Source organism: Furipterus horrens, unplaced genomic scaffold (assembly GCF_987537825.1).
Source record: "Furipterus horrens unplaced genomic scaffold, mFurHor1.1.pri manual_scaffold_1, whole genome shotgun sequence".
NCBI lineage: Eukaryota > Metazoa > Chordata > Mammalia > Chiroptera > Furipteridae > Furipterus > Furipterus horrens.
The window spans coordinates 199,991,953-200,019,054 of record NW_028327171.1 but is presented as its reverse complement, the minus strand read 5'-3'; the positions used below and the strand labels follow the sequence as shown (position 1 = coordinate 200,019,054).

At 35.8% G+C, this 27,102-nt stretch overlaps 1 protein-coding gene across 3 annotated transcripts in view; it reads left to right on the top strand.

The window, feature by feature from the left end:
• Nucleotides 1-1,459: 1,459 nt before the first annotated feature.
• The window catches only part of IKZF2 (IKAROS family zinc finger 2), a 139,629-nt gene continuing 113,986 nt past the window's right edge, over nucleotides 1,460-27,102 (top strand). Inside the window, exons 1-3 of one of the 3 annotated variants that reach the window (XM_090283392.1) lie at nucleotides 1,460-1,628; nucleotides 5,112-5,160; nucleotides 5,973-6,077. In XM_090283392.1, coding sequence (XP_090139518.1) covers nucleotides 5,127-5,160; nucleotides 5,973-6,077 — 139 coding nt within the window. In that variant the 5' untranslated portion in view covers nucleotides 1,460-1,628; nucleotides 5,112-5,126. Of the gene's footprint in view, nucleotides 1,629-3,312; nucleotides 3,581-5,111; nucleotides 5,161-5,972; nucleotides 6,078-27,102 lie in introns of those variants that run through there. The other 2 variants (XM_090283385.1, XM_090283376.1) reach the window with 2 other exon arrangements.

Genomic DNA, 27,102 nt, shown 5'->3' with positions numbered 1-27,102 from the left:
GCTTTATCAACTGTGGTAGTTTTGAGGAACTTTAGGATGATTCCTTAAAATTTCACAATGATTCTTCTTCTATTAAATAATTAAATCGTTTACACTATCCAGACATTTCATCTTAATTTTCAATATATTTTAATTCATCTTTTCTAAGAACCTTCATAACTTTGTAGACATGTAGGCTTAGTTTTTAGGAGAGATTGATAACAATTTAGAGATGTTACCCTTTATATTCTAGAAATCAACATTCCATTTTTCTAAGATAACTTAAGATAAAAATATTTGCTGTCTACTGGGATGATTAAAATGATTTGTGGAATTCTATGTTGTCTTTCCCAAATAGGACTTTTATTTAGATAATTGACAAGTTAAAAAATAACCTGTTTACCAACATATAACTCACAGAAACTGCAATTTTTCTTCAAATTGTCATAAAGTCATTGCTAGCCTGAGCCCAAACGATTGCTCTCTGATGAATATTGGATAATCTTGTTTGCAGTATGGCATTAAGTATCATTACAGTTGTCTAATAAATACAATATGTGAAATAAACTTTTAAAAAATTCATTATAAAATGTAAAGTACTATGCAAATTGCATGTGTATCAATGTGAATGGATTCCTTCCCCATCACAAAATCTAAAGGAAAATGTCTTTACGTTATTCAAAATTTCCCAGAAATACAAAATGGTGCTTAAGATATAGTTGATTTTATTTTCAATGTATCATTTTCTATCCTCAGCAGAAAAGAGAGAGAGAGAGAGAGAGAGAGAGAGAGAGAGAGAGAGAGAGAGAAAGAGAGAGAGAAACAGCAACTCAGCAACTATTTCTGGGATTCTTGAAAGGAGGCGTTCAGTGCCTACTTTCAGCATTGATTTTCTCCGCAATTTGTGATATGGTTTCTCAGAAATGCTGTTTGGCAGTCCTAATAATTTTATGTGTTTTCAAACTTAAGCCACCCCAGACTACACAGTTCAGTATTTTCAGCTCCTGTCATTTTCCTTTTCCCTTTAATTACAGAAATCTCTATTCCCACTTTTTGTCAGTGTGGTCAAGAAAAATGCTAAATGCTACTATTTGTAGCAAGAACACCCATTTAACATGACGATCTATTTTAAGTTCTTCCCAAATAAAAAGGCTGTGCGATAACTAATTAGTGATATTGATGGGCAACACTTTTACGCCTAACAACTTTTTGGACCCACGCGCGTTCCTTCGACTTGGATGGATGTAGCAGTTGCCCGGGGGAGAAAAACGCAAGCAAATACTAATTGTAAACTTGCACTGGAACACACTTCCAAAATAGTTTAGGAGTTGAGCTTCACCTCAGACCTGAACTTCCTTCTCAATCCATTCCCGAGGGCCCTTGTATGCTGATTCGTGTCCTGGTATATACGGTGCCATTCACTGAAACTGCATCGCATAGTTTATTGCGAAGCCTGAGTGGGTGGGTCCACGCGCACACCCCGACTCGGGCCAGGACGCCCAGCCCGGAGCTGCGCGTCGGGCGCCTGGATCGCCGTCCGCTCCCGTCTCCGGGCCTCACCACAAATCCCAGTTGGAAAGAAAACTTCACGCGGTCGAAATGAGCCTCCTCTCACCGTTGCAATCCTTCCTTCTCGGCCGGCAGAAAACGTGAGATTTATTATGGCTCGGAGGGAGCGGGTTGGGGTCGCGGCGGCGCTCTCGGAAGCGGGTTACCTTGGCCCCCCTTTGGGGGCGGGATTCGCCGTCCGGGGTCTGCCGGGCGGGGGGCGACGCAGCCGGCAGCGCGGGTGGGCGCGAGGGAGTGCGCGCGTCGCCGAGCCGCCGGGGCAGCACTTGTCCTGTAATCGATTGCCGAGCGCGCCGAGCGGCCCAGCGCGCAGACACGCGCACACGCGCCCTTGCCAGCCCGCGCGCGCACACTTACACACGCACAGCCGCCCAGGCCCCGCACACGCGCGCGCACGCACGTCCGGCCGCCTGCCCGCGCCCCGGGCCCCGCTGCCCGCCGCCGCCTTCTCCAGCCAGCCCTCCGCCCGCGGGCGTCTGCGCGAGCCCGGCCGGCGGGGGAGATGTGCTCCGGCTGCGGCGGATCGGTTTCTCGGGGTTTGACCAGCTGTCCCGGGCTAACCCTGCTCCTCGCTGAAGATGGAGGAAGTAAAAACAGGATTACCCTTAGCTACAGATCCACTGCCTTAGTTTCCACCACCAACTGCAGTGCACAAACACACGTTAGGCACAGAAAAGAAAGAAAGAGAGAGGACACACTAACAGTAAACACAAACAAAAGGGTGATGGGATTATTTTACTGCATGCACTGCTGAGGTAAATCTCCGTTTGGCTTTTGCGTGGTGAAGAACAGCTCTTGTTTTATTTGTCGTCTTATTCATAGATAATATATAAATATATGTGTCTGATTTGCAAAAGGGGGGAGTATTTTCAAAGTTAAGTGTAATTATATAGCATCTCGTTTTGCACTGTGATGTGATCAAATGACTTGTTGCTGTTAACCAGTGGTAACAATAATAATGTTTTTTTTTTTCCTCCGGAGGGATGGCTTGTGGTTATGATTAGGGTAATAATTTCTGTAAAGGACGCTCAGGGAATCGGGATGAGGATGATGTCCTCTGCCTTAATTTATCGCCCCCCCTCCCTTGTAATCTGTTTCTGGGGTGTTAATTGATTAATCAGTTCTCATCTCTGTAGCTGTCATGGATTTGGACTTGTTTTGCTTTGTTTTAACTTGAATTCCAAGAAAGATTGGGCAGTTGGGCATAAATTGCAGCTGTCCAGAGAGAAGGTAATATCCAGATCATGTTGGAATTAAAAAAAAAACAACAACACAGGTATGACATGTACTAAGGCAACAGTTAAATCACTTTGACAGGTTCTGGTATGGGCGAAAGAGATGGAATTAAGGTTTATTTATTTATTTATTTTGCCAAGGGCGAACAACAGTCTTGTGAAGTTGGCCTAGGTTCCTTGCTGGGTTCTGTCTGACTGTCCCTCCCCTCTAACCACCCCCCACCTTTTCTTTCAGTTTTCTTGTCTTAGCTTTTGGTCGATTCTTAAAGAACCGGTGGATCAAGTTTTTTCTCTTCTTGTTAATCGCATTGCTGTAGCACTGACTGACCTCTCTCTCTCTCCCTCTTTTTTTTTTTTTTTTTCCTCTTTCCTGAAAGTACGTGGTGCCATTCCTGAGTGACTTTTCCTACTAGACCATCCCAAAGGGACGAGGGGGAGGGGTGAAAGGAGGAGGAGGAGGAGGAGGTGGAGGAGGAGGAGAAGGGGGGTGTTCCTTCTCTCTCATTTCTTGGTTTTGTTTATCAGCGGATCTGTTTGCTGGATTTGGGCTCGGAATGACCCACCTGTAAAGTGCTTTTCCTTCCTCCTCGCCTTGAACTCTGCAGGGGGCTTGGCTTGGAGGGGGCAAGGGAGGGAAAGAGAGAAGGGGGAAACACAAAAAACTTCTTTCTTTCTCTCTCCGTTTATCTTCAGCCCGACATTGTCACCTCTCCTTTGAGGGGTTACAAGAAGCTGAGATCTCCCGACAGAGCTGGAAATGGTGATGAATCTTTTTTAATCAAAGGACAATTTCTTTTGTATGTACATTTCGTTTCTATTTCTCCTTTTCTTTTTCTTTCTTTCCTTCTCTGAGGGTTAATAACCATTTCATTGATGGGGCAGACTTCTTTCGCTTCTCCCTGACGTTTCTTTCTTTATAATATGTGTGTGTTAAATGTGTACATTTTTAAAGAGAGAAACTCATTTGTAAAATATCCGAAGAAACTGCGCCCCTTTTAAACTTTACGGATGCCTTTCTTTAACGCCTTATGTAATCATAATTTGAAAGAATTTGATAACAGTACAGCAGGTTGAAATTTAAGTGCTATGTAGTGGCTGAGTTGGGAATTTGATCTGATTATTCCATAAAGAAAGAAAGAAAAGTTTTTTTGGGGGTAGGGAGGGTGGTGGTGAAGAAGGGGAGGGGAGGGAGAAGGGAAGTGGTTTTGGAGACAAGAAGTGAAGCTGCCTGTTTTCCAGTAAGTAATGGAGAAATTCCAGGAGCCAGGGCTAAATATACTTGGCGATCAATACAGAAATGGCTCATTGTGAATAATTTAGCTGCTGGTGCAGTGAGAGTTTTGAAACTAAAGGCAAAAAGGACCAGGGCCAGAGGGAAAAAAATAAGTAAAAATCTCCTCCGGACATGTCAGTTCTTTAAACTTTTTCCTTCAAAGAATAGAGTTAGCTTATCGATCTTTTCATTATGTAAAATCAAAGCTAGGGGGTGTCATCTCATGCCACTTACTTTTGTTTCTGAGAATTAAGTTCTTGTTTTGCGTCATTGGCGCATGAGAATAATCCCCCAAACTTTGAAAAAGTGATTCCCCTCCCAACAGCAAAAAGTTTATGAAATTTTCAAAATCAGAATGTATTAAGTAAGCTTGGCATTTGTATCCAACCATGGTCTGGCAGGAAATTAAGGTTACATTGAACAGGTGCTTACGCAAAACTTGGGGTAGGCTAAAATGTCAATACAAGTTTGGGAGTTGGGTAACTACTGCAGAAATCTTAGAGACACACTTGGGCACTAAGTTTTTTTGTTTTTGTTTTTGACTTTTGTTTTCTTATATTTGTTTGTTCTCCCCCCTCCCTCTTAGAACATGATGAACCAACTTACAACAATTGTGAATAGAACTATCTGTATACTAGGGAAGTCCTCAAACTGCAGTGTGATTGTGGGAAGTAGTGAGGGGTAAAAGACTTAAATCCCATGTAAAGCTGGCATGTTTGAGATGTGACCCCCTGTTTTTTTTTTTGTTTGTTTATTTGTTTGTTTGTTTTTGAATCAAGTATGTTCTGATTAACAGAGTCGTTCCTTTCTTGCTACAGCCCATCTCACAGCACACTTATCTTTCCTATCCTATCTCCAGCAGGAATCAGATCATTTGCAGAAAGAGTTCAGTGACTTGCAAATGAGCACATACAGTACACTGTAGTATGTTCCCTGGGCACAGGTTGCAGCAGCAGCAACATGGGCTGACTGCTTGGAGCTTCAGATAAGTTAAGCATTTAATGGCAGAACTGAAAGGAATCGTTGTGTTAAGGGTATAATCTTTTGTGTTGCAGCACTGCACTTTGACTATGGAAACAGAGGCTATTGATGGCTATATAACGTGTAAGTATTCGTTTTCATGCATTTTGTATTGGTGATAAAATTATGCTTTGGTATTACCTGTATTTTAACTTGTCAATTGTAAGTTGTTGTTTTTTAATTTTTTTATCATGGATTCTATATTCTTATTTTCTATCTCTTCACAATTTCACCTTTAAATGAGTTTGATAAAATAATAGCATACAGTGAAACAGAAGAAAATATAGAAATATACTTACTCTATTAAGGGTAACATATAACTCAGTAGTATCTTAGCAGATCCACACTTTCCGACTTGATTACTTTACCTAAGTTTAGAATAGGTCAGGTTAAATATATGCCTGGAGTGTACTAAATATTTATTACTCAGTAGCCTAATTTTTCAGACACATACTGTGAAAGAGCATTAGCTCCCTTAAGTTGACATGTTTTTAGCCAATTCTCCTTTCAAATATCCAACTCTGATAGCCAGCATTTTGGAAAATGCTCATTATAAATACTGTATGCTCAATGATTAAATTAGATTTTAAAGTAAACTTATTTTTTCAAGTAAAGGATACTTTGGAAATCAGCTACTCCTAATTCCTCTTATTTTACAGTTGAGATTATTGTGATAATGAATTTTTTTTATTGTGGGCTGGCTGTGGCTTTTTATCATTTCTTTCATTTACTATATATTTCTAAATGATATTTCTTTATAGTTTCTTTTAAGGAAAAAAGTGTATCACATTAAAATTTCAAGGCTATTTGTGCCATTGCATGTATGGAGCAAAGTTGGCAATTAGATATTATATGACAATAAACAGAGACCAAAATATTTTATTTTGTGAAAGCAGGTGACAATGAGCTCTCACCTGAAAGGGAGCACTCCAGTATGGCGATTGACCTCACCTCAAGCACACCCAATGGACAGCATGCCTCACCAGGTCACATGACAAGCAGTAAGTCTTCTTTTTATGATATTTTTTCTATTTCTCTAGACACACTTGAATTTGTTAGGTCTGTGGGGTCCTCTCACATTGTGGTGTAGCTGCTGCTATAGATTTTGCTAAAGAAAGAACAACAGAGATTTATTCCTGTTCATTCTAGTATCATAAAACATGAGTCTGCTTACTAGTCTGAACTATCCCAAGGTGGCATTTGGGAGCTGGTGCTTACCTGTATCAGGTAAGAAATGTTAGGCTTTTCTGGTTATTGTTTTGGCTTGCCAGGTTTATGACTAGATTTGTTGTTGTTGGATTTTTTAAAAAAAGGTAGAAACATGTCACTTCCAAAGGACTCTTCACATTAAAAAGTGAGATAATTTTATATTGCATTGGTACGAAGCTAATCCATTAGTGGCAGAATTGCAGTGTTACTTGATTTTTTTTTTTTTTTTTTTACATGTGAAAGTTTCTCCTCCAAAGTGTTGGAAGTTAAGTATAATTGAATATTTGTGGAATTCACTTACATCCATTTCTCTGACAAAGTGAATGTGTTTTGTTTAGGGCTGTCCAGAAAAGAACTGAGAAAATTTGGAAGGATGTTTTGAACTTATAGGAATAGACAGTTTTGGCTACTATTTTTGATGAAGAGTCATTCATTGATGTAGTAAACTTTTTTGTATAATAAAAGAGCAACTTACATGCTGTCAGTTATAGAAGACAAAATACTTTAAGACCATAGTTTGCTTTCTCTTATAATGTTTTTATCAGTTAGTTATCAAGTGCAAATGCTCTATTATTCCTACTCAAACAAAATTTGAAATCTTGTGTTTCCCTTATAGTTCTGGTATATGTTATAAAAGATGTTTGACTTATATTTAACTTTATTTAACTTAGAAGTTTTCTATTTGAGTGATATGTGAAGGAAAGGCATTTTCTTTCCCCCCTTTTTTTTTAAATTAAGATTTTATAACTAAAGAAAACTGAATCATCTACTGAATTACAAGCATATCCTTAAGTTAACTCTCATTTTCTAGAGAGAACAAATTTTCCTTTCCAATTCCCTCTTATAGTTCTCAAAGCTTAAAGTTATTATAAAGCTACTGGCTTTGTAAGTGGTAAAGACTTCTGAATTATAAGCAAAAGTATATAGTGTACTGTTGAATACATTTTGTAATTAATTAACTTTAAGTGATTCTGGCTATTGACTTGAAATTTTGATTGAACTGTGTGAATTTACTTATTTAATAGTTTTCTTTTTATTAATGGGAAACACTTTCTAGGAAGATTTCATTCTAGAAGCAGTTGCTGAAATTCTTTTAACACGTAGAAAGAAAAATTAATAGTGAGTGAATGTATATTAAATTATAGTGCTAATCACTTATAATGGATCTTGTAGTATTAACTTCCTTTTTGCTAGTTGGCTATAGATTTGATGAAAGTTATATTATTACTGTAATATAGGCAGTACAACTTTTACATTTTAACATTTTAACAATGTTACTAGTTCTTTGGTAAAATACATTTTTATTTCTCAAATAATTTTTGTATAATTTCCTAAAGAGGAAAGATAGATGAATATTAAATTTCTGTTAGCCAACTACTTAACTATTGGCTTTAGAAACATTGAATATACGTGGTAGATATTAATTTAATCGTAGACTTCTGACGGTTACCCCTTAGCCACCACTAGAATATCATCAGGGAAATGCTTTTTAATTGGTTGATTGCTTCTTTTATTTGTGAATTTGATTCTGGTTTAGCAAATATTGGCTTCAAAAAGGTCGTTCATCCACTTTATAGTGCAGAGTATAGGCATGATCACTTTGAACAAATAAGAGCTGTGCTTTTGACATTTGGGCTTTTCACACCCAATAACATTAGCATTATGTTTGGTAAAGAGGTGCTTTTTTTTTTTTTTTTTTTTTAACTTACTAGCCTGTGGCAGTTTCATGTTAGTATGGTTTTTGGCTGAGCTGCACGTGTTTTCGCGTTCTTTTCCAAAGAGTTGCAGGTTAAACATTTTGGCTTTCACTTCAGAGCTGTCTCGCATCCTTTATGTAGCCTCTATTTACAGTATCTAGGTTACCCAGTTAGGTGTTAGATGGAGAAGATACCCATTTTTCCTTTCTGTTAGATCTAGGAGAATATCAGCATTTGCTATTGCCAAAGCAAAAAAGTGGTAGTGAGAGACTCTTGTCTATTAATTTGAACAGGAGACCTAGAATCTGTCACTCATATTTCTCTGTAACTAAAAATAATTTTTTTGCGTCTGTGTGACCTGTCAAATCACTTGTGTCTGTGATCACTGGTTTTTGTAAATCCCTTTGCATACATTCTTGATTTTATTAAATTCAGAGAAATTAATTTATTTTCTGCATTTTTTAATATCATCATATATACTTCCGGAAGGGCTATTGCTTCCAAAAACAGAATTGCCTTTTTGATTGAAACTTTTAAAGCAAAAAGTAAATGTGAAAATCTTCCTGAGAGAAGGCTTCCAGGAACAGCTAGGAGAGGACAGGAGTAGATGTGTAAGAGGGAAAAAGTTATGTTTAAACAGTTTAGGGAAAAAAATAAAGGAATTAAAACCTTTGATTTTTATGAAATAACGAACATCCTGGCAATCAAGTATTGATGCGATGTGACAGCCCACTTCTTCTGGCTTTATGGAAAGTGGTCAGTTTTGCTCTAAGATCCTAGTCATTTGTTTAGGTTATTTGATGACTATTCTAAGATGAAGAGTATCTGTACAACTTGCTGCCAGCTATTGTATAATAAATAATGACAGCAGCCACCCCTGTTTGACAGGGCTAGAAGAGAGCATCAGCAACGTGAGCGAGAACTAAAAATGTTACAATGCCTAACAGTTCTTGGTTTCAAAATTCAGCATGAAAGAAAACCTTAAAAAGAAGTAAGAGGTATTAGTGATCTTAGCATTTTCTAATGACTGCTTCCTATGTTTTAGAATGCATTTTCTTAGAGAACTTTAGACTTTTTCTTCTGGAATAAGGATCTCTTTGATAAGAAGATGAGCATTGTTGCCTGAGATCATTAGTGTACGTATTGAGTCTGCTGACAGTCTTCGGTGTCAGGGATGACAGTACATGCCTTGATGGCTACTGGAAATACACAGTGTTAAGTTATTTTAAAAATAGATTCTGGAAGTTAAGAATCTGAGACAGACAACTCAGACAGAACAATATAAAAATAATCCATATTGTATTTCGGCCCATCAGATGAGACTTGCTTTGTGATTCCTTCTGTTTCTGGGTTAGCTCATTTCCAATTCTTGCAAAGTCGCTTCAGTATCAGTTTCAAACTGGTCTATACCTGCTGCTGACTATTGTGAAAAGAATTTTAAGGTTCAAGAATTTTAAATTAATTTTATTTTTCTTTTCGTCCACTTTTATAAGGCCAAAGAGTGACTATTAACCGGAGATAGTTTAAATGGTTTGAAAATACATCCTGACACAAACTTTGTTCCTATTACTTTAAAATCTTTACATGGATCAAGTTCTCAGTTAATACTATTTATCAGTCAGTTTGATGGCCAGATGGCATGTAAAGAATTGGAAGAAGTAGTAAGTAATTCTAGTTTTACAAGACTCTGACCAATAATCAGGTCAGGGAATCTAGTTTATCCTTTACAGAGTGCTTCACATCAATTTTTTTTTTTTTAGCTAGTTTCCATTTTTAGAACCAAGTGAAGCAGAAGTATATTATGATTTCCATTTTTCAAATGTGGAAAAGGAAGCTTAAAGAAATCAGTCCGCCTTTTAGGTCCCTTAGCAGAAGGAAGAAGCCATCAGGATTGGGACATAAAACTGTAAGTTAGTTGGTTTACTTAACTGATATTTCTCTGTCATGTCATTAGGTCAGGGTGCTCACCATGACCCAGGTTTTAGTGACAAAAGCAGTATTACAAAAGTAGAAGAGGGTTATTATGAGGGTGGAGTAATATCAGGTAATCTTGCTCTAGTGCACTTAAAAAAAAGAACATATTATGGGACTCACCAGCTTTCTGAGTTGTCTTCTGTAGCTTAGTTTGGCAGTCACCCTTGGTTGGATTTCCAGAGGTTACACCCTAATGTAACGTCAGGTGGGCTTGATGCAAAAACTCACTGTTTTGAACTGTAGTACTGAGGTTTGCGTAGATACCCAACATACCTTAGTTTTTATTTGTTAGGAATTTTTTTTTCAATCAGTTTTATTTGATTTTTTTTTACACCTTATCAGATGTAAGTGTCATGACTGTGTATAAAAACAAAAAGAAGGAATCAAAGGAAGTATGTACGTGCAGGGAATTAACAGCAAAAATGCTGTATTTTTTCTTGTACCTCGTTTCTCCCTTCCCCCAGTTTTAGGCTGCCTCAGAGTAAGAATAAAGGTCAGTCTTCAAGAAACAAAACAAATTTATGATAACAGTGTTATCCTTATTGCCTCTATCTTTTTCCAAATCTGTCTTTCCTACTGGAAGTACATTAAAAAAAAAAGTAACCAGATTAATTTGGTTCTATTGGGAGTCTTCCTTCAAGCCCTAGTGGATTGAGATCTCTGGGTCTCATGCTCTTCTCTCTAACTTTGAATATTGATATATTTTGATCCTATGATATTTTGAAAGATGAATAGCAAGGGTCACAGTCCTAAAATGAATAGAATATGATGTTTTTCTTTGCTTTTACCTGTTTATATCAAATATACTTATTGATCCAGTGGTCTTTTCTTTTTGTGAATTAGTCAATAGTGAAAATATCTGCTTTAAAGTAGGTTAGGAGTATTTAGGAACTATTTCCCTTATTATAAATGTTTAATCACTACTGGCATGCGAGATGGGAAGGGAGGTGTAATTTCTGAGTGTACATAGGAGTCCCCTAGCATTATGCTATATGCATCCGTAGTATTTCACTTAGTTTCCACAACAGCTCTGTGAGGTTAGTAGTTACTCTATTTTATAACATAGAAACCGGATTGTCAGTGGTTAAAGTATGGGCTTTGCAGTTATATGGGCCTGCGTTAGACTTCTTGGCCACTAACTTACTATGTGACCTCAGGTGTTGCTTCACATCTCTTAGTTCATCTGTGGAATGGGGATCAGCAACCCCTACCTCCGTGGATTTTTGTGAGATTGGAATGAGGCAATATATTCAAAATGCTTAGCTCAGTTTCTGGTTCATCCAATAAATAATCACCGCTGCTATCAGAGCAATGGTTACTTTTTCATTGTCCATGACTCATAAAGAAAAGAGTTTGTTGTCAAATCCAGATGTTTGAAACTCAGGTCTCTCTCTCTCTCTTTTTTTTTTTTTTTTCCTTTCCTTTTTACTACATAGGTCCATGGAACGGAGGCAGGCATTAGGGTAAAAACCTTCTATTATTTAAAGCATTTATGAAGCTTTTGGTTAGGAAAGAAGTAGAGTTTGTCTGTATATTAGAAACATTTTATTGGTTTCAGTGTTCCTGAGTTTTGTATTTTTGGTTATATGGAGAGAAGACTCATTTACTTACTATTGGTGCTCCAACGCCACCTGTCATTGTAAATGGAAGAAGAAAAAGTCCTCTTAATAGAGTAACCTATCCATATCTAGAATCAATTATTTCTTAGAAAGTCTGCATCTAAAATTTTACTTTATTGAGGCTGCTAGTAGTACCATAAATTCTCAAGTTGATACTACTAATCAGATTGTAGGCCTGATTGTTGCTAATTGTGCATTTGGGAGGTAATAATCTAGGTGTTCTAAATTTGAAGTAAGCTTAAGTTCACTTACAGGCATTTAACATGTTGCTGTATTTTTCCAGTTGGTTAATTCAACAAATACTGATAGGCTACCTTTTATGTGTCAGGAATAGTAAGGTGAATCCAAAGGTGAATAGTCCACCATCCTTGTCCTCAGGAGCCCACACTCTAGTTTGAAAGACAGATACCTAAACAGAATGTTATACTATGGTAAGTTCAGTGTTCTAATTATTCCAGGCAATGGGGCAGGGAGGGTACTAGTTCTGAAGACATACTAGAGGGAGAGGCTGCTTGAGCTGGGACTTACTAAATGAAGAGGAATTAGCAGAGAAGGAGAAGGCTTTTTCGGTAAACTCAGCTACCATGGTAGCTGAGATGGAATAGATATGTTCTGGAGAATCCAAGCAGATTGGTATTTCTGGATTTGTAAAGTTTGAGTCTGGGAGTCTGAGGCCAGAGCAAGATGATGGCATATCTTGTATAAGAGGAAACTTGGATTTCATTGTCAAGGGAACCAATGAACATGACTTGCCTTTTGATTGACATGGATTACACTGGCTGCAATGTCGGAAAAAGATTGGGATGGGGACCAGTCTACAGGATTCTTAAATGGGCTGTGAAAATGATTGAGTGAGAAGCCGTGAAAGGTAGTGGCAATGGGATTCTAAGGAAGAGAAAGACTTGGGAAATATGTAATAGCTTAAAGTGGACAGGGCTGGGATAGTAGGATAAAGGAAAGTAGTCCATGATGATCCCTAAGTTATTGGATAGATGGTGATAGGTGCCCTCAAGGGAGACAGGAAATACTGGAGCAGGTTTCCAGGAAAAGATTTAGTTGAGTTTAATTCTGAATACAGAGAGTTTGGAGTACCTGTAGAATTTGGGAGGGAATAGCAGTCAGGCAGGTAGACAGATTAGACGCAAGTGTGAATTTTCCTAATTAGGGAAATCCAATACGTGTCTTGTGGTTTGGTTTCTTTCCCTTCTGTATTGCTTTAACAATAGTTTAGTATTTCTTAAAAACTTCCCAAGTAATTCTCAGCATTTGATCAGTGACCTGACTTCCCTAACAGCCCCATTAAATCAAAATTCTGTTGAAATGTTTGAGCACAGGTATTAATGAACTCTTTGATTAATGGAGTCCTTCTATGCTTGTCTCAGAGGTTGGATTAGTTGATGGGATTGACTCACTAATTTTTAAACAAAATATGCCAGCCCTTCTTAAAATTGTGTGATATATTAAATATCATCACTTCTATGCTTATACATTTTAAAAAATCATAAGACTAATGTATGCCATATCTCCAATGTCTCTACTGTGAGGATTTGTCTTTATTCTATAACCTATTTTTTTATAAATAAGTATATAATTTCAAATATATAACGATCTGTTAACTAAATACTGACCAGTTCTGCCACATTAATAGTCAAGGAATTTAATAATTTTGTCTAGTGCTGTTTTGAAAACTTTGAGATAAATATACATACATGATATATATTATTTTAAAATGGTGTGCTATATACTTAATTTTTTAAAAAGGCTATAATATCATGCCATCTGGGGTAAAATTACCTAGAGGGAAAGATGTAATATATAAAACATCTTAACTAACATATTTATTGCCTCAACAATATCTATTATGAAACTTCATCTTAAAAATGTAAGTTCTGATTACCCAAGACATCATGGAATTCCAAATGCATGTTAATGATGGAAATACTTCATCTGAGATTTCCTGTATGTGGAGATATAGAACTCTCTAGAGAGATATTTTTCATCTTTTAAACATTGATCCAGCCAACATTTATTAAGCACTTACTTTATGTGATGCGCTGCTGATACTGGGGCACAAGGAATATTAGTGTTTTTGGTAGAGAAGGACATTGCCTTTAAGGGTTCAAATGAATTCATGTTTTATTTGATAATTTTTTCAGATACTTTCTGAGATACTTATTTAAGGTAATCCTATTGCATTTAGAAGCAAATAAGTGTGACGTGCTCATCAGGATTTATATCCATTATAGATGAATGAATTGCTTGTTACCTTTTACCGTTGAGAGTTCTTTAAAAATGTATAAATTTGAAAATGCACAATAAAACAGACAAAAATACAACCAGCTTTTAAGAGGGTTCCACAGGATAACATTTCCACAAGAAATGTTTTATAATGCAAGATTTGGCTCTCAGCCTTGCAAGTTCCAAAGCTTGATTGGCGGCACATTTAAGGTAGACCCATGTCTCAGGGTTGGCTCACATTGAACAACTATAAAATTGATCTTTAAATTCGTAATGGCAATTTATGACTATACTTTGACTAAAAATCAAACGAACAAAAAGTCTGCAGCCAAGGATCTGGATCATCGCAGTTGGCTTGACCAGATCATTTTGTTATTGTGAACCAACCTATATGGATAATCAGTGAAGGTCATTTGGTTAGCAAGAAATCAGTACAAAGGAAGTTAGGTATGTAATTCGAATATCTAAAGGCATCAAACTTAAGTGCCTGATATATTCACCATCACCTTAGAGATACTTTGCCATTTGGATCATTGTGGTTGAAGTCCTTTGTCCAATTCCTTCTTCCCTGGATAGACATGGATTTAGATTCCCTAGATATAGACTTAGCCAAAATACTTTTTTTGTTGTTTTTTTTTATTTGTTTTGTTTTTTGTTTTCATCTTCCTTGGCAAGTCCTCCAGATTCATTCTTTAACTTATATTACTATATATAATCAGGTTACAACCAATTCTTGTGCAGGCCTAGGGTCCATTTATTTTCTTTAATGTAATTTTATTAAATGTTGATTTTATAGCTTAACTCTATGAATGCAATTTTATAATGCCTATAAAAAGTACCCCAACTATTACCGTAACTTCAAACTTCCATTCGCAGAAATATTGACAGGTGACGTGGTTTCAGAGGTATTAAATGTATTATAGAAGAAGATAGAAAATAGCACTGCCACTTGAGAAAGACACCGTAAGTTAGCTGGGGATTTAGAAGAGCTTCTAGTTTACAGGTCAGCAGGAGCAAATATCACACCAGTTTTGTGAAATCATTGAAGTAGTCAGACCACAGCAAAAATAGTTTATAGAAAATTATAGGATTATAGGTTAGTAAATAGGAAAGGCTATCTTAATTCCTGAGTATGAGTTTAAGAATATTTTTGGAAAGCATACAGCTTTTTGGGGGGGTCACACATTGATTATAAAGAAGTTAATTGGAGATTTTGCATATGTGAACCTTTGAGGAAAGTGACCATGCCTCATCTGTCTGCATCCCCAGTACACGGAGTCTTCCTGGGACTTTGGAGTAACCCAGGCGTTAGTTATTGAATTAAGGAACTACTTATGATTAGCATGTTGCACACGTGTATTGAAATAATGTACTTCTGACCTATTTGAGGAAATTTGGAAACTTGATTTCTTAGATGTTGAAATAACTCTGAAATCCTAATTTACTTATTTTCTCTGTTTGGGTATGCCTTTATTTTAATCATGTCACACCCTAAAAAGGACTTTGTAATCTTCTGATCAGCACCAGAAAGAGGATCTCTAATATACTAACTAGCTCTTAAGTTTTCTGATTCTGTACAATCATATTCAGTGGAACACAAGTTAATGTAAATGTTTCCATGAATATTTTATAGTCATCATCATCAAAATTACTAATATCTTTATATAACAAATTTATAGTTTATAGTCCACATGCTTATAATTTTTAAATCAGTTCTCTATCACATATTTTAAACTACTTTTAGTAGCACATACCAAATGGAATGCTTCAATTAACTTTTCTTACCCACTGCAGATATTTCGAGGAGCACATAATTAATCAGTGAAAAGTCACGTTCTAATAAATTAACATTCTGGGTGTCTGCACCTTTGACATTTTTGTCATTGCTCTCATATTATTGTGGAAGCTGTAACTCTCCTTACACCTGACAATGTCAACTCTACCTTCTTCTAAGACAGCAGTATGCAGGGCTTGGTTATATTTTGAAGTGCTAGGCTACTACTTTGTTCTGTTCTCTTGAATTAACTTTATGAATTTCTGGTTTAGTTGCAAAGAGGTATTGTTTCTTCTACAACTATGTAAGACCTTTTCTGTTACTGTCATTTTCATGAAGATCTTTATTGCTTTGTTTTTGTTGTTTAAAACAAACATTAATGAGTAATATTTGCATATAAAATATATTTTTTATAAGATATCTTTAACCAGACATGTTAATATCTTTACCATCTAGACAGTCAGACATGGATTGCCTTATTTTTTCAATATATATTAACTTTTGACTGGAAAAGGATTATTTTGATCTGTAGCTTTTAGGCCTGCACATATAAGTTTAATTACTGATTAAAATAAGTCCATTTATTTCTATTAGAAATGATTACTTAGATCCTTAGAAATTGCATTGTTTAAGTATTTTTAGGTATTAAAAATAGGAAATAGTACAAATCATTTTAGGTACTGCTTTAAAATTACAAACACTTTAGCAACACTAATTCCAATGTAATATTTTAAAATACAAATTTAATTCTATTATGTTTGCAAAATACTTGAAAGGAGTAATAGATTTTGTTTGGCTATAATTGAGAACTAGAAAAAGAAATGAGATATTTTGTGAGTCTGCTGTTTTTAAACTCTCAAAATATGAATTACATATTGCCATCTGTCTGAACTATGACAGATTAATGACCTAATGACAGTTTTTGGATTCAGTTTCTGGAAAACAAAAACAAACAAAAGGGAAATATGCACCCCCCCCCCTGTCTCCCAACAAAACACAACTTAAAATAACTTATTATACATAAATTGTTACTACAGTAAAGTTTTTTGCATAAAACATTTTTGATGAAGTTAAGTGGTCTTACTTGGTCTCACAATTTGAGTCCAATAGCTGGTAACAAATTTGAAGAGATGTTTTTTCTCTAACAAATCAGAGAAACTATAGTTAACTAAATAATTGCTTTCATATAACTGGATATTCAGGGAAGTGCCATTTGTGTTTCAAAAGCATATATGTGCGCATGTGCATACATGTATAAATGCAAAGAATAAATAGGTAAAAGAAGGAAACATTGAACTATTGATAAAGTTCAGTTTGGGATACGTGAGGGTAAACTAGGTGATTTATTACTTATTCTAAATAGATCTACATTGTTTGGATCTTTTTCTAAAGATCTTTTATTTGTGTGCTTGAAAGAAAACTAAAACAGTCAACCATCTTGTCAAATAAATAAAGTACAGAGTTATTTGGTAAGCGAGCCGATGATATCTCTGATTAATGTAGGTCTAACCTTGAAATTTCAGTAATATTACAGACTCATCAAAACAGTCTGCTGCTATTGGTGATAAATACTGGTCAGGGGAATTGCCATATACCAATGCTGTCTAAAGACTTAATATTATTTTGGGTTTATTCTGAATATAAGGTATTTTCTTTATGGCGATAATACAGTGGAATGTCCAAATCAAGTTATATACTCTACATATTTTGAGTGATAGCCATGCACAGCATGAGCTGTGGTAAACAGTATACACATAAGTGCATTTCTGGCAATGGTCAGCCAGAAGAAATCTGAGTAGAAAAAGTTAAAACTTAGCACTTAGATACTTTGTTCTATGTTATATATGACAATCATGTTTATTTTTAAAAAGAGATATAGTTGCTTTTTCATGGTTATCAATTTAAAACTCCATTGAGCATTGCTATTTTTTTACATTAAAACTTGTGAAGCTATATTGTTTTTAGCTAGACGATGGTGGTATGTTGCTGGTGGGAATAAAGCCTGTGAAAATAACTTGATTCATATACAAGAAAAAAGTAGAGGTGTGAAGTATGGAGAACATAGAAGAGACCTGGCTTGAAAAGGTAAAAAAAAAAAAAAAGAATAAAAAATGAGAGACAAGCCACAGAATCCACTAGTTAGTAAGTGTAGAGGGAGGAGCAGGGCAAATGAAAAATAGGATCTCTCCCTCCTCCTTTTTCTTCTTTTAGGAAGCATAAATAAAGAAAAATTGGAACTTATAGGTTAATTAAAGAAGCTATCTGCTTGAATGGCGAAGAATGTGGCTGTAAGATTAGAATGGTTTTTGATAGAAGATAAGTGATAAATATTGAGAGAGAATCCATAGAAAGAAGTGAACTTCTTCAGAGTCTGAAAGCCAGGGAGTCGAAGATGGCAGTAGACTGGTAAGAAAAGCTGGAGTCCAAAGAGGTACAGAGTAGGCAGGGAGATTGAGGCACTGTATGTGAAGTGGTTGTACCAAGTGCAGATTGTTTGCTGTTGTAAACCAGTGATGTTCCTGATGGCCTTGCGGGACTAATCTGTCGCTCTTATATTTTGTGAAAGTGACTGTGTAATGTATACATTGTGTGAGAGATATCCTATCCGGTTGTGTTGTAAATTATCACTGATGCAGTCAACTTTGGTCTTGTTCTTCATCTGCCTTTTTACTTCAATCCAGTGGAAATGAGTGTTGGGCAGTTAGGGAGACCGTAAGCCTGCCAGAAACAGTAAGAACTTTCTCTGCTTTCTTTTCTTTTTTTCCTCTTGGGAGGTGGCAGTGAAGAAGGAACTTGATATTGAGCAGAGGAGATGGGGTTTTGCATCCAGTTTTGTTCTCTGATCTGTTGTTTTTCCATTTTCCTTCTGAAGTATCTAAGACACAGCCCTGAGTGTTTCAAAAGACTTTTCCTGAGATCCTGCTCTGTCAGAGATTTAGAATTCCCAGGTTGGCTTTTACCCATTACAACACTCTTCAAGATAAACCTTGTAATAATACTGTAGTAAAATTTTATCGGACAGGAGATGAAGTTTACACATATATTATCATTGAAGGGGAGATTTGCTAAGCCTATAAATAATAAAAACAATGTCAGAGTATATGCCTAACTTGCTTAAGGAATCAAACTTTTTATAAGCCTATTAAAAATAACATTTTACTTGTAAGATACTTTATATTCTTTGAAATACTTTCACATCTAACTTACAATGTGCTCATTAAAACTTAACATTTATTTAAACAGTCTCAGAGGAATCCACTCTTTCTGGCATTGCATAAGCATTTTATTTGTTACTAGAAAATAATAAACATATATTTTTAAAAATTACAAAATTGAATAAATTTTCCTCTTCCCTTCCTCCATTAGTATAAAAGAGTGAGTCCTGATAAATATCAAATGTGTGACACTTAGATACCTCATCTTTTGGAGTCTCAGTTTATAAAGCAGAGACATTAATATCTGCCTTTTCAGAAGAGTGGCCAGCATTACAAATAATGTATGTAAAGTCTTCAGAATGGTGACTGGCACGTGGTGAGTTAACCAGAATGGTAGCTATTATTACTATTATTATTATTAGTTAGGTAAAAAGAATATGAGAAAAAAACTTGACTTGAACAACTAAGAAACAGATCCTACCAACACGTGATATTAAATAGGCTTCCTTCTCGGAAGGACATGCTTTTAGCCTGCTTTTCATCAACAAGAAAGGAAAGAAGTCCAAAACTGCCAATAAAACACAAGATGTCTACATCTCTGACTGGATATTTTTGCTCTTCCTCTGTCTGAGTGCTGTCAGATAGTCTTGTTTGAAAGGAAAATGTGTGTGCAGAGAGGAGGCAATTATTAATTCTGTTGCATTCAAATCAATTACTAAAGAAATGAAACTAAAATTACCTAATTAAAGCAAATCACAAATAAATCTGCTCTGTTTGTGTAAGATACAATTGAAATGGTAATTGTGTAGTAGCAATGCATTTCATTAGAGAATGGCAGTCGAGAGGGGTGTTCAGAGGCAAAACTTGACTGCAGGGTGCGCCTCCCTCCTGACCTGGCCCAGAGGGAGCTTTTGGTGGGGACTTGTGGACTAGATGTGTTGGTGAGTGAATTCCTATTAAGGTTCTGAAATTTCATGAACTTCCATACTCATGGTGCTGTGTGCCCTACATCATAATGCATCTCTCTGTCCCCTGGAATTCTGAGAACTATCAGACCCCAGTCATGTCCATGATTGTCCCTCTTACCCTGTGAACAGTCAAGTAGAAAATTGGGTATTTGTTTAAAAAGGTTTTATAGCACCCTAGATATAAACAGACTACCCATAGGTCATTTGCTTTAGGGGAGTAGAAATCTTATTAAATCTCAGTGAGATCATCTAAATATACACATTTTGCTTTCCATGTCCAAAGCGTAACTTTTCCTGGGTCAAGGTTACTATTAGCATAGAGACAGTGCAATGGGTCTTTAAAACCAAATGATCCTTTTTTATCTACAAGTAGTTTCTTCTCTAGTCTAGGAAATCTTTATCACTTCCTATCTTATTTTACCATTACTCCTTGACTTATCTTATCTTATCTCCCCCTATGACTGGAACCACCTTGAGGTCAGGGAAAAGGACAGTAGTCTTTGCAGCCTGAGGGTAGCAGACATGACTTGAGAGTCGAACAGATAAGGATTTGTATCTTGTCTGTGCTGTCTTCTTTCCTTCATTTGTGAAGGAGGGGAAGTTAGCGCTTGTCTCTTAGGGTTGTTGTGAGGATTCATAAAACAACTTTAGTCAAGTTTCTATCATAATACCTAACACGTTTCAAGAAATAATTCAAGAAATATTGATTCCTCTTTTCCACAGAAGCTGGCTAGCATGGTGCCTTAAACATACCAGTCTCACAATTAAGAATATTGTCTGTTAGTTTTAAATGTACTGTGAGTTATCATGTGTTGGTTATCTGACTGGACACAATAGAGACATATCTCATTATTCTATTCATGGTTATTACTCAGATTAACCCCAAAGATTTGAACACTTCAGCACTATGTGTGCTGAGGATACCAGAGTCCAAATCACCCAGCTAGTCTTTTTACCCACAAAGCAGTTGCACAATAAATGCTCCAAAGTTAGTTCTAGCTTAGACTCTAACTGTTTACAACATTCATTAAGCAGAATACTTTGCTGGACTAAAAGCATTAAGTACTTAGAAACGTCACGTGGCTTCACTGACCTTTTCAGGCCAGTGTCGCTCTAGGATATAGAGATAGATTTTTCAAAAAACTTTAAAAGGTTGTAGAGAATCTTGATCATGTGTGTATATAAAGTTAAAATGCACTTTGAGCAGTTTGGTTACTTGTTGGCCCTTTAGGAGACACATGAAAATGGATGCAATACTCCCATTGCTTTTAGTCAACTTATCAAGGAGCTAAACACTCTAAAGAGTGTTTAAAAACCTATGAATCAAATAGCTCTTCCTTGAAACTGTACGCAGTTCTGCTTAAGCTAGATTGTGAGACCAGACCTCAATTTTCTTAGAGTGATTGTGATAATTATCACATTTGTTAATGTTATTATAACAGTACCTAAGATCAGATACACAATCTTTACAAAAGATTTTTTCCAGTTTTTATCTGAATCCTTTCTTGAAATATTGTTTAAATGTGTCTAAGCAATTTTTGATCAGCAGTCATTATCTGGTTTCACAAGCATTTTTGCATTCATTCCTATAGCTACAAGAAATGAGGCTGTGTACTTAATAGCGTTGAGAATACCAAATCTTCTCATTGTTTACATTGTAACAGATCATCTTCCGAAGAAGTAATCTTTTTATTGCTTCTCTACCTTGTTTTTCTTTATTTTTTTACGTTACAACAAAATTGTATGTTATTTGGAAGCTTATGAAACCTAGTTCACTTAGCCTAAGTTTCTATAAATTAAGCCTATGTTATTTAACTGGCATTGTCAGGAAAGCAGTGTACTTAAATCTTAACTAAACTGAAAGTGCTTGTATCTTTATAGTAGCAATTTAATGATAAAGAGCATCTGCACTTTTAAGCAGAAAAAGAACCCTTTGTGCTAATCTGTAATTTTGTTTGCCATTTTTTTCTTTATTGTGTGAGTGGTTGGAGTTGAATTACTTTAAGACACTTTTAGCCAATAATAAGGTGTTTTTAATCAATTACAGTGCATTGCTACCTATTATGGGGGTTCTTCATGATTGTAGAGGGCTCCCGCACTCCTCTTGATGCATGCTTTTCAAGTGTAGAGATTATGGCTATTTCGGGTATGACTGTATCTTCAGGATCATGTATCTGGATGGGCTCGACTCTGGTGACTGAGGCCTGTTAAGCATACTCATCACATTATAGTAAAGCCTTTTATTGCTTTAAAATGCTCTCATGCTTTGAATTTGGTGTTTTTTTTATTTCTTTGTTGCCTATGAGAGACCCCGGGCTTGGTAATTAGTATTTATTTCTGTGTCTCTTTTTACCACGGGTTTTGATTTTCTAGATTGCTGTCTATTGAGATAAAGGAAATCAGCTTCATCTTTTAGCTGCCCTTATGACTAGATCTGTAGGTTCTTTCCCTCTCTTACTCGGTTTATTTCTTTAGATAATGTCGATGCTTCGACTTTTAAATCTGTTTAAAAATGCTGTTTGGTTTTGGTATTGTTTCTTTCCTCAAACTCCACATCCAATCCGTAAGATAATATTGGCTCCACTTCTAAAATACTTCCTGAATTTACATAATTCTCACCATGGTCATTCCTACAACTGTAGTCTGAGATACTCTCATTTTCTTGTCCCCTAAGACTGAAATATTGTAAAAACTTATATCTGGTCTTCTTGTCTTTATTCTTGTTCCTCCATCCCCCATAATCTACCTAGTAGGCAGAGCTAGACTTTCGAAAATCTAAGTCAGATTTTAACAATCCGTTGCTTTAAACACAAAAGGTTTCTACTAAAACTAGAATAAAATTAAGATTCCTTTCTAAAGTCTACAAGATTCTAAAGGATATGACTATCCCCTCCATGTCTGACTTCTTCCAGTGCTCTTCTTGTTCACTAAACTCTAAAACCAGCTTCCATCTCTCTTCTCCTTGGACATGGCAAGTTCATTTCCATGTGAGGGTCTTCGCACTCTCCGTTCCTTCTGATGGGAGCACCCTTCTTTCATAAAATTGCATAAAAGCCTCCTTTTCTTAAATCAACTGTAAGCCCTTGGGTAGGCTTTTAGGCATTCCATTAAATTACTATTTTATTTTCTTTGTTATGCTTAATAGTATCTGAACTTTTCATCTATTTGTCTCTTCTCCCAATACACACTTGAAGAATATTTGTTTTGGTCACTGATATAGCTCCACAACACACAGATTAGGGCCAGGAACATAAAAGATAATAATTGTGGGCTCAAGGACCAACTAAATCCTTATCTTTTCCCTTCTATCAATAGAATTATGTGTGTGTATGTACCTGTGTGGTAAACACAGTCGCTTATGCTGTAATATCCATTCCAAAGCATGCGTTTTAGAAATCTGTATATTGAGCTCAAGAACATATAGGAAAGTATAGTAGAACATTAAATTAAAACCTTGTCTTCTGGCTCTTAGCCTGGTGTTAGTTCCCTTACATAATATGCTCATTCCTGCTTTTCATTCATTTGTTTTTTTTTACTTCACTTATTAAAAATATTGGGAACATACCTGTGAGTGCAGCTGTTCTCATATTTTGGGGTGAAGTCCAGTGAATGTGGTGAAGAGTACTGACTTTCAAGCTACATAGACCTAGGGTCAAGTCCTGGATCTGCTCCTTAAATTTTAGGGAATTGTCTTTCAACTGTGTAACCTTGGGAATGTTCCTTGGATTTTTTACATTCAGTTCCCTGAGATATAAATAACAATACTATCATAAGGTTTTAAGAAATACATGCAATAACTAACATAAAACACTAAGCTCATTTTCTGGCACAATTAACTGTTATTATTGTTTGTAGATTGTAGATGTTTATATGTGATTTTTATATCTATTAGATATGGTTCCTATTTGAAATATAAGTAAAATCAACTCAGTCTAAACTTAGCTCTCTCCTTCTAAAGAATGTTTCTTTTTCTGATTTGATTGCCATACATTTAGAATATTCATTTCCATTAAACAAACAAAAACCAAGTTTGCCATCTGCAAATTTTACTGTTTTACAAATTCATTGTGTTGTTTCACCAATCTGTTTTATTTTATAATGGTAAGTTTATTTAGGTATTTTATTTAACTTTATATTACACTTAATAGTATTTTAATTATGGCTGATTATCATGGTAATTTAATAGTCTCTCAGTACTTAGGAAAGGGAACGCTTTATAAAACCCATCAAATCTCATTTCTTTAGTTCTTAGGATGTTTTGGAAATATATATTTTTAAGTTAGTTAATTGTGTGGAAAAATTGCAAGTTATAACTTTTTAGAAAAGAAAATTGATGTATCTAACCAAAAATCCTGATGATAAATTAGGATCTAAAGAGAAAAGGAAAACAAGGATAGTATCAATTTCAAATTACCTTTATTTGAGTGGATTAACTGTCATCATTCCATGACTGTATGGGCATAATATAAATCTATAAGATGTTCAGAATGGGGTTAACTTCCAGGAAGGAAATGGTGTAATCTAAACCCTATAGTTGGAAAATAATGAGAATTAGGAACTACATTGATTAATAATGGATCACATTATTATCCATGATTAAAGACTGCTAGGTAGAACTGATGTAACATGGTTTTCTTTTTTTGGAAAATAATAGCCTAATTATAATGGTGTTCCACTTGGTGTTTAGTAAAAATGCAATACCCTGAGAACATACACGGGGTTTAGAAAGAGACCTAACCTCTGTAGCTTAGTGGTTTGGCACTTCTGACACACATTTTGGGAGTGGTTTGAAATTAGAATATAAAGTCAGAACAGCATGACTTCAGCTAATGTACTGTTTGCCCTTGACCCCTTCTCCACAACCTGCCAGTGATGATAGGTCTTTGACAAGTGTAACTGCCTTATGCCCATTTTATTTACAGTTTTCATAGCTAATGAATAATAAGAAAAAGTCCACCAGGACCTGATTGTTTACCTCTCTAATAGCAGCTTACAGACGGTGCATGCTGTGGCTGTTACAAACCATGTCCTATAATAGCATTTGATGTAAGTAGCTGCACACCATTCTGTATTGTGGTTGGAGCTGGAGAAATAGAAAATTGGTCATTTCCCGGCAGATAGCAGTAAGTTTCAATTCAGTCAGAATGCTATATGTACTGTGATAGGTTTATAATTATTACCCAAAGATTGATGGTTTCTTGGTGAGTGTAAATTTGTGCAGCAGTAATCCATTAAGAAATCAATAATCATTCCATTCTGATGTGTAGTTCCTATTCACTGTTATAAATGTGTACCCAGAGCTGAAACCAATGCCTTTTTAAAAAAAATTGTAGTTGACACTATTGGAAATGAAGGGATTTATAACACTTTTTTTCTTCAATCAGATTCTTTTTCTTTGCTTGTGTTCTCTTGCCCTATATGGCATAGCCAATAAAAGGCTGCATATTTTCTTGACATTTAAAAATTTTATTTAGACCTCTTTTAAAATCTTTGTCTCCTTTTCTTTGTCTTTTAATTAGTTGTTTAATGGCAAGTTACTTATAAGTTTAAAGTACCTCAGTCTTTTTTCCTGTAATATGGAGGTGTTTTTTTTTTTCCCTAAATCTACATGGTCAGGAGAGTGGTCAGTTCTTCCTTTTAAAATAAAATTTTAACCTTAAGCTATAATCTTAACCTTACGCTGTAATCTTCTCATAAAAAGCAAATCTAACACTTACTTATTCCTGGAACCTACTAAGCATTCTGCTAGATGCCATTGTCGGACGCAAAGATTATGACACCATTAACTATGCTCTCAGATGAGCTTATACTTCAGAGACAGAGAGACAGAAAAGACAGAAGTCAGCACAAGTAACACAAGGATGTGAAGAAAGCAGAAAAGTGGTGGGGGAGACGTCGGCTCTGAAACCGTCCATTACGTAAGTTCCGAACTGGAACGTCGGTGTTCTGGCGTGATAGTGCCGGGGACGGTGGGCTGTGGGCGCCCAGCTTCATCCCGCAGGGGATGTGGCCAGCGTTACAACACTCAGCCACGGTATGGGGCTGGAGGGTAGTCTAAGTGAGGATTAGAAATGAAAATGACATCGGACCAGAGTAGCAAGTTAAAGCAGTGGAGAGAAGTACAAGCTGAAAAGTAAAAGCACCACAGCCCCACGAATCCCAGTCCTCAACTTCTCCCGTTACCAGTTTCTTAATTATCTTTACGTACTTATTCAGTTTTTACCAGCAGGTTCAGGATTGTGCTAGCTCAGCTAGTATATAGACTACCATATCCATATCCACATACTGGTATTTTTCTTTTATACAAATAGGATTACACTATGCATACAGACTTACAGCTTGATTTTTCAATTGGGATTTTTTTTTTTTTTTTCATATCAATACTTATAATTCCATTATATATTGAGGACACATCATGATTTACTTAGCTAGTGCCTATCTGATAAGCATTTAGTTTCTAGGTTTTTGCTATTACATAAACAATATTTATCATGAATGTTCTTGTCCATCCATTTTTATTAGCATATATCTTCATGATAACTTGGCGGTAGATTTACTATGTCAGGAAATCTGTGCAGTGACCATTTTGGTGGATAAAGTATGGTCAGATTGCCTTTTGTAAAGCTTACTGATTTCCACTACAAGTAGTTTGGGAGTCCCTGTTCTGTTACCTTTGACAACATTGAATTTTATCAATTTTGATTAATCTGAGAGGGGAAACTAGGATCTAAGAATGTTTTGACATTTTCTTAATTATGGTTACTTAAACATTATTTCATATGTTTATTGGCAAAAATGTCCGTTTAATTCCTGTCCCTGAAGAACATTTCTGCTTTAGCATTCAAGAGAAATTACAATTAAAAACTCTACTAATAACTAGGAAAAGGAAGAAAAAAAGTTTTATTTGGTGTCTGCCTTTTGAGGAAAATGAAATGGGAGGATACTGATCATTTGATGTTAAGTAAAAACTTCCAAATATTAAATACCTGACAGCAGAAGATCCAGCTTTAAAGCCTGTATCTGCTTTTATTTTCCTGGTTCATTTTGATGAATCCCCTAACAAACCCTCCAGAAGTATTTAGCATAGTACTTCAATAAAGTTCAAAGGTTAATGAAATCTTAATTGTTATATTATGAAACCTGGCTATGCATGTAGCAGCAATTCTTTTAAGGAGAAAAGGATGTATTTAAAGAGTAGAAGTAGCAAGCAAATAGTACAGAAAGAAAAATAAGGCTTTACTTAAAAAAAAAATAATTTGATTGGTTACATTTAAGTGCTAGATGTGAGATATAAGGGGATAACTTATATGAGGTATGAGGGGATGCGGAGCTGCCTGTGTTGGACCCAATGTCTCTTTCTTTCCTATTTCAAGATCTCTGAGCCTGTCAGTT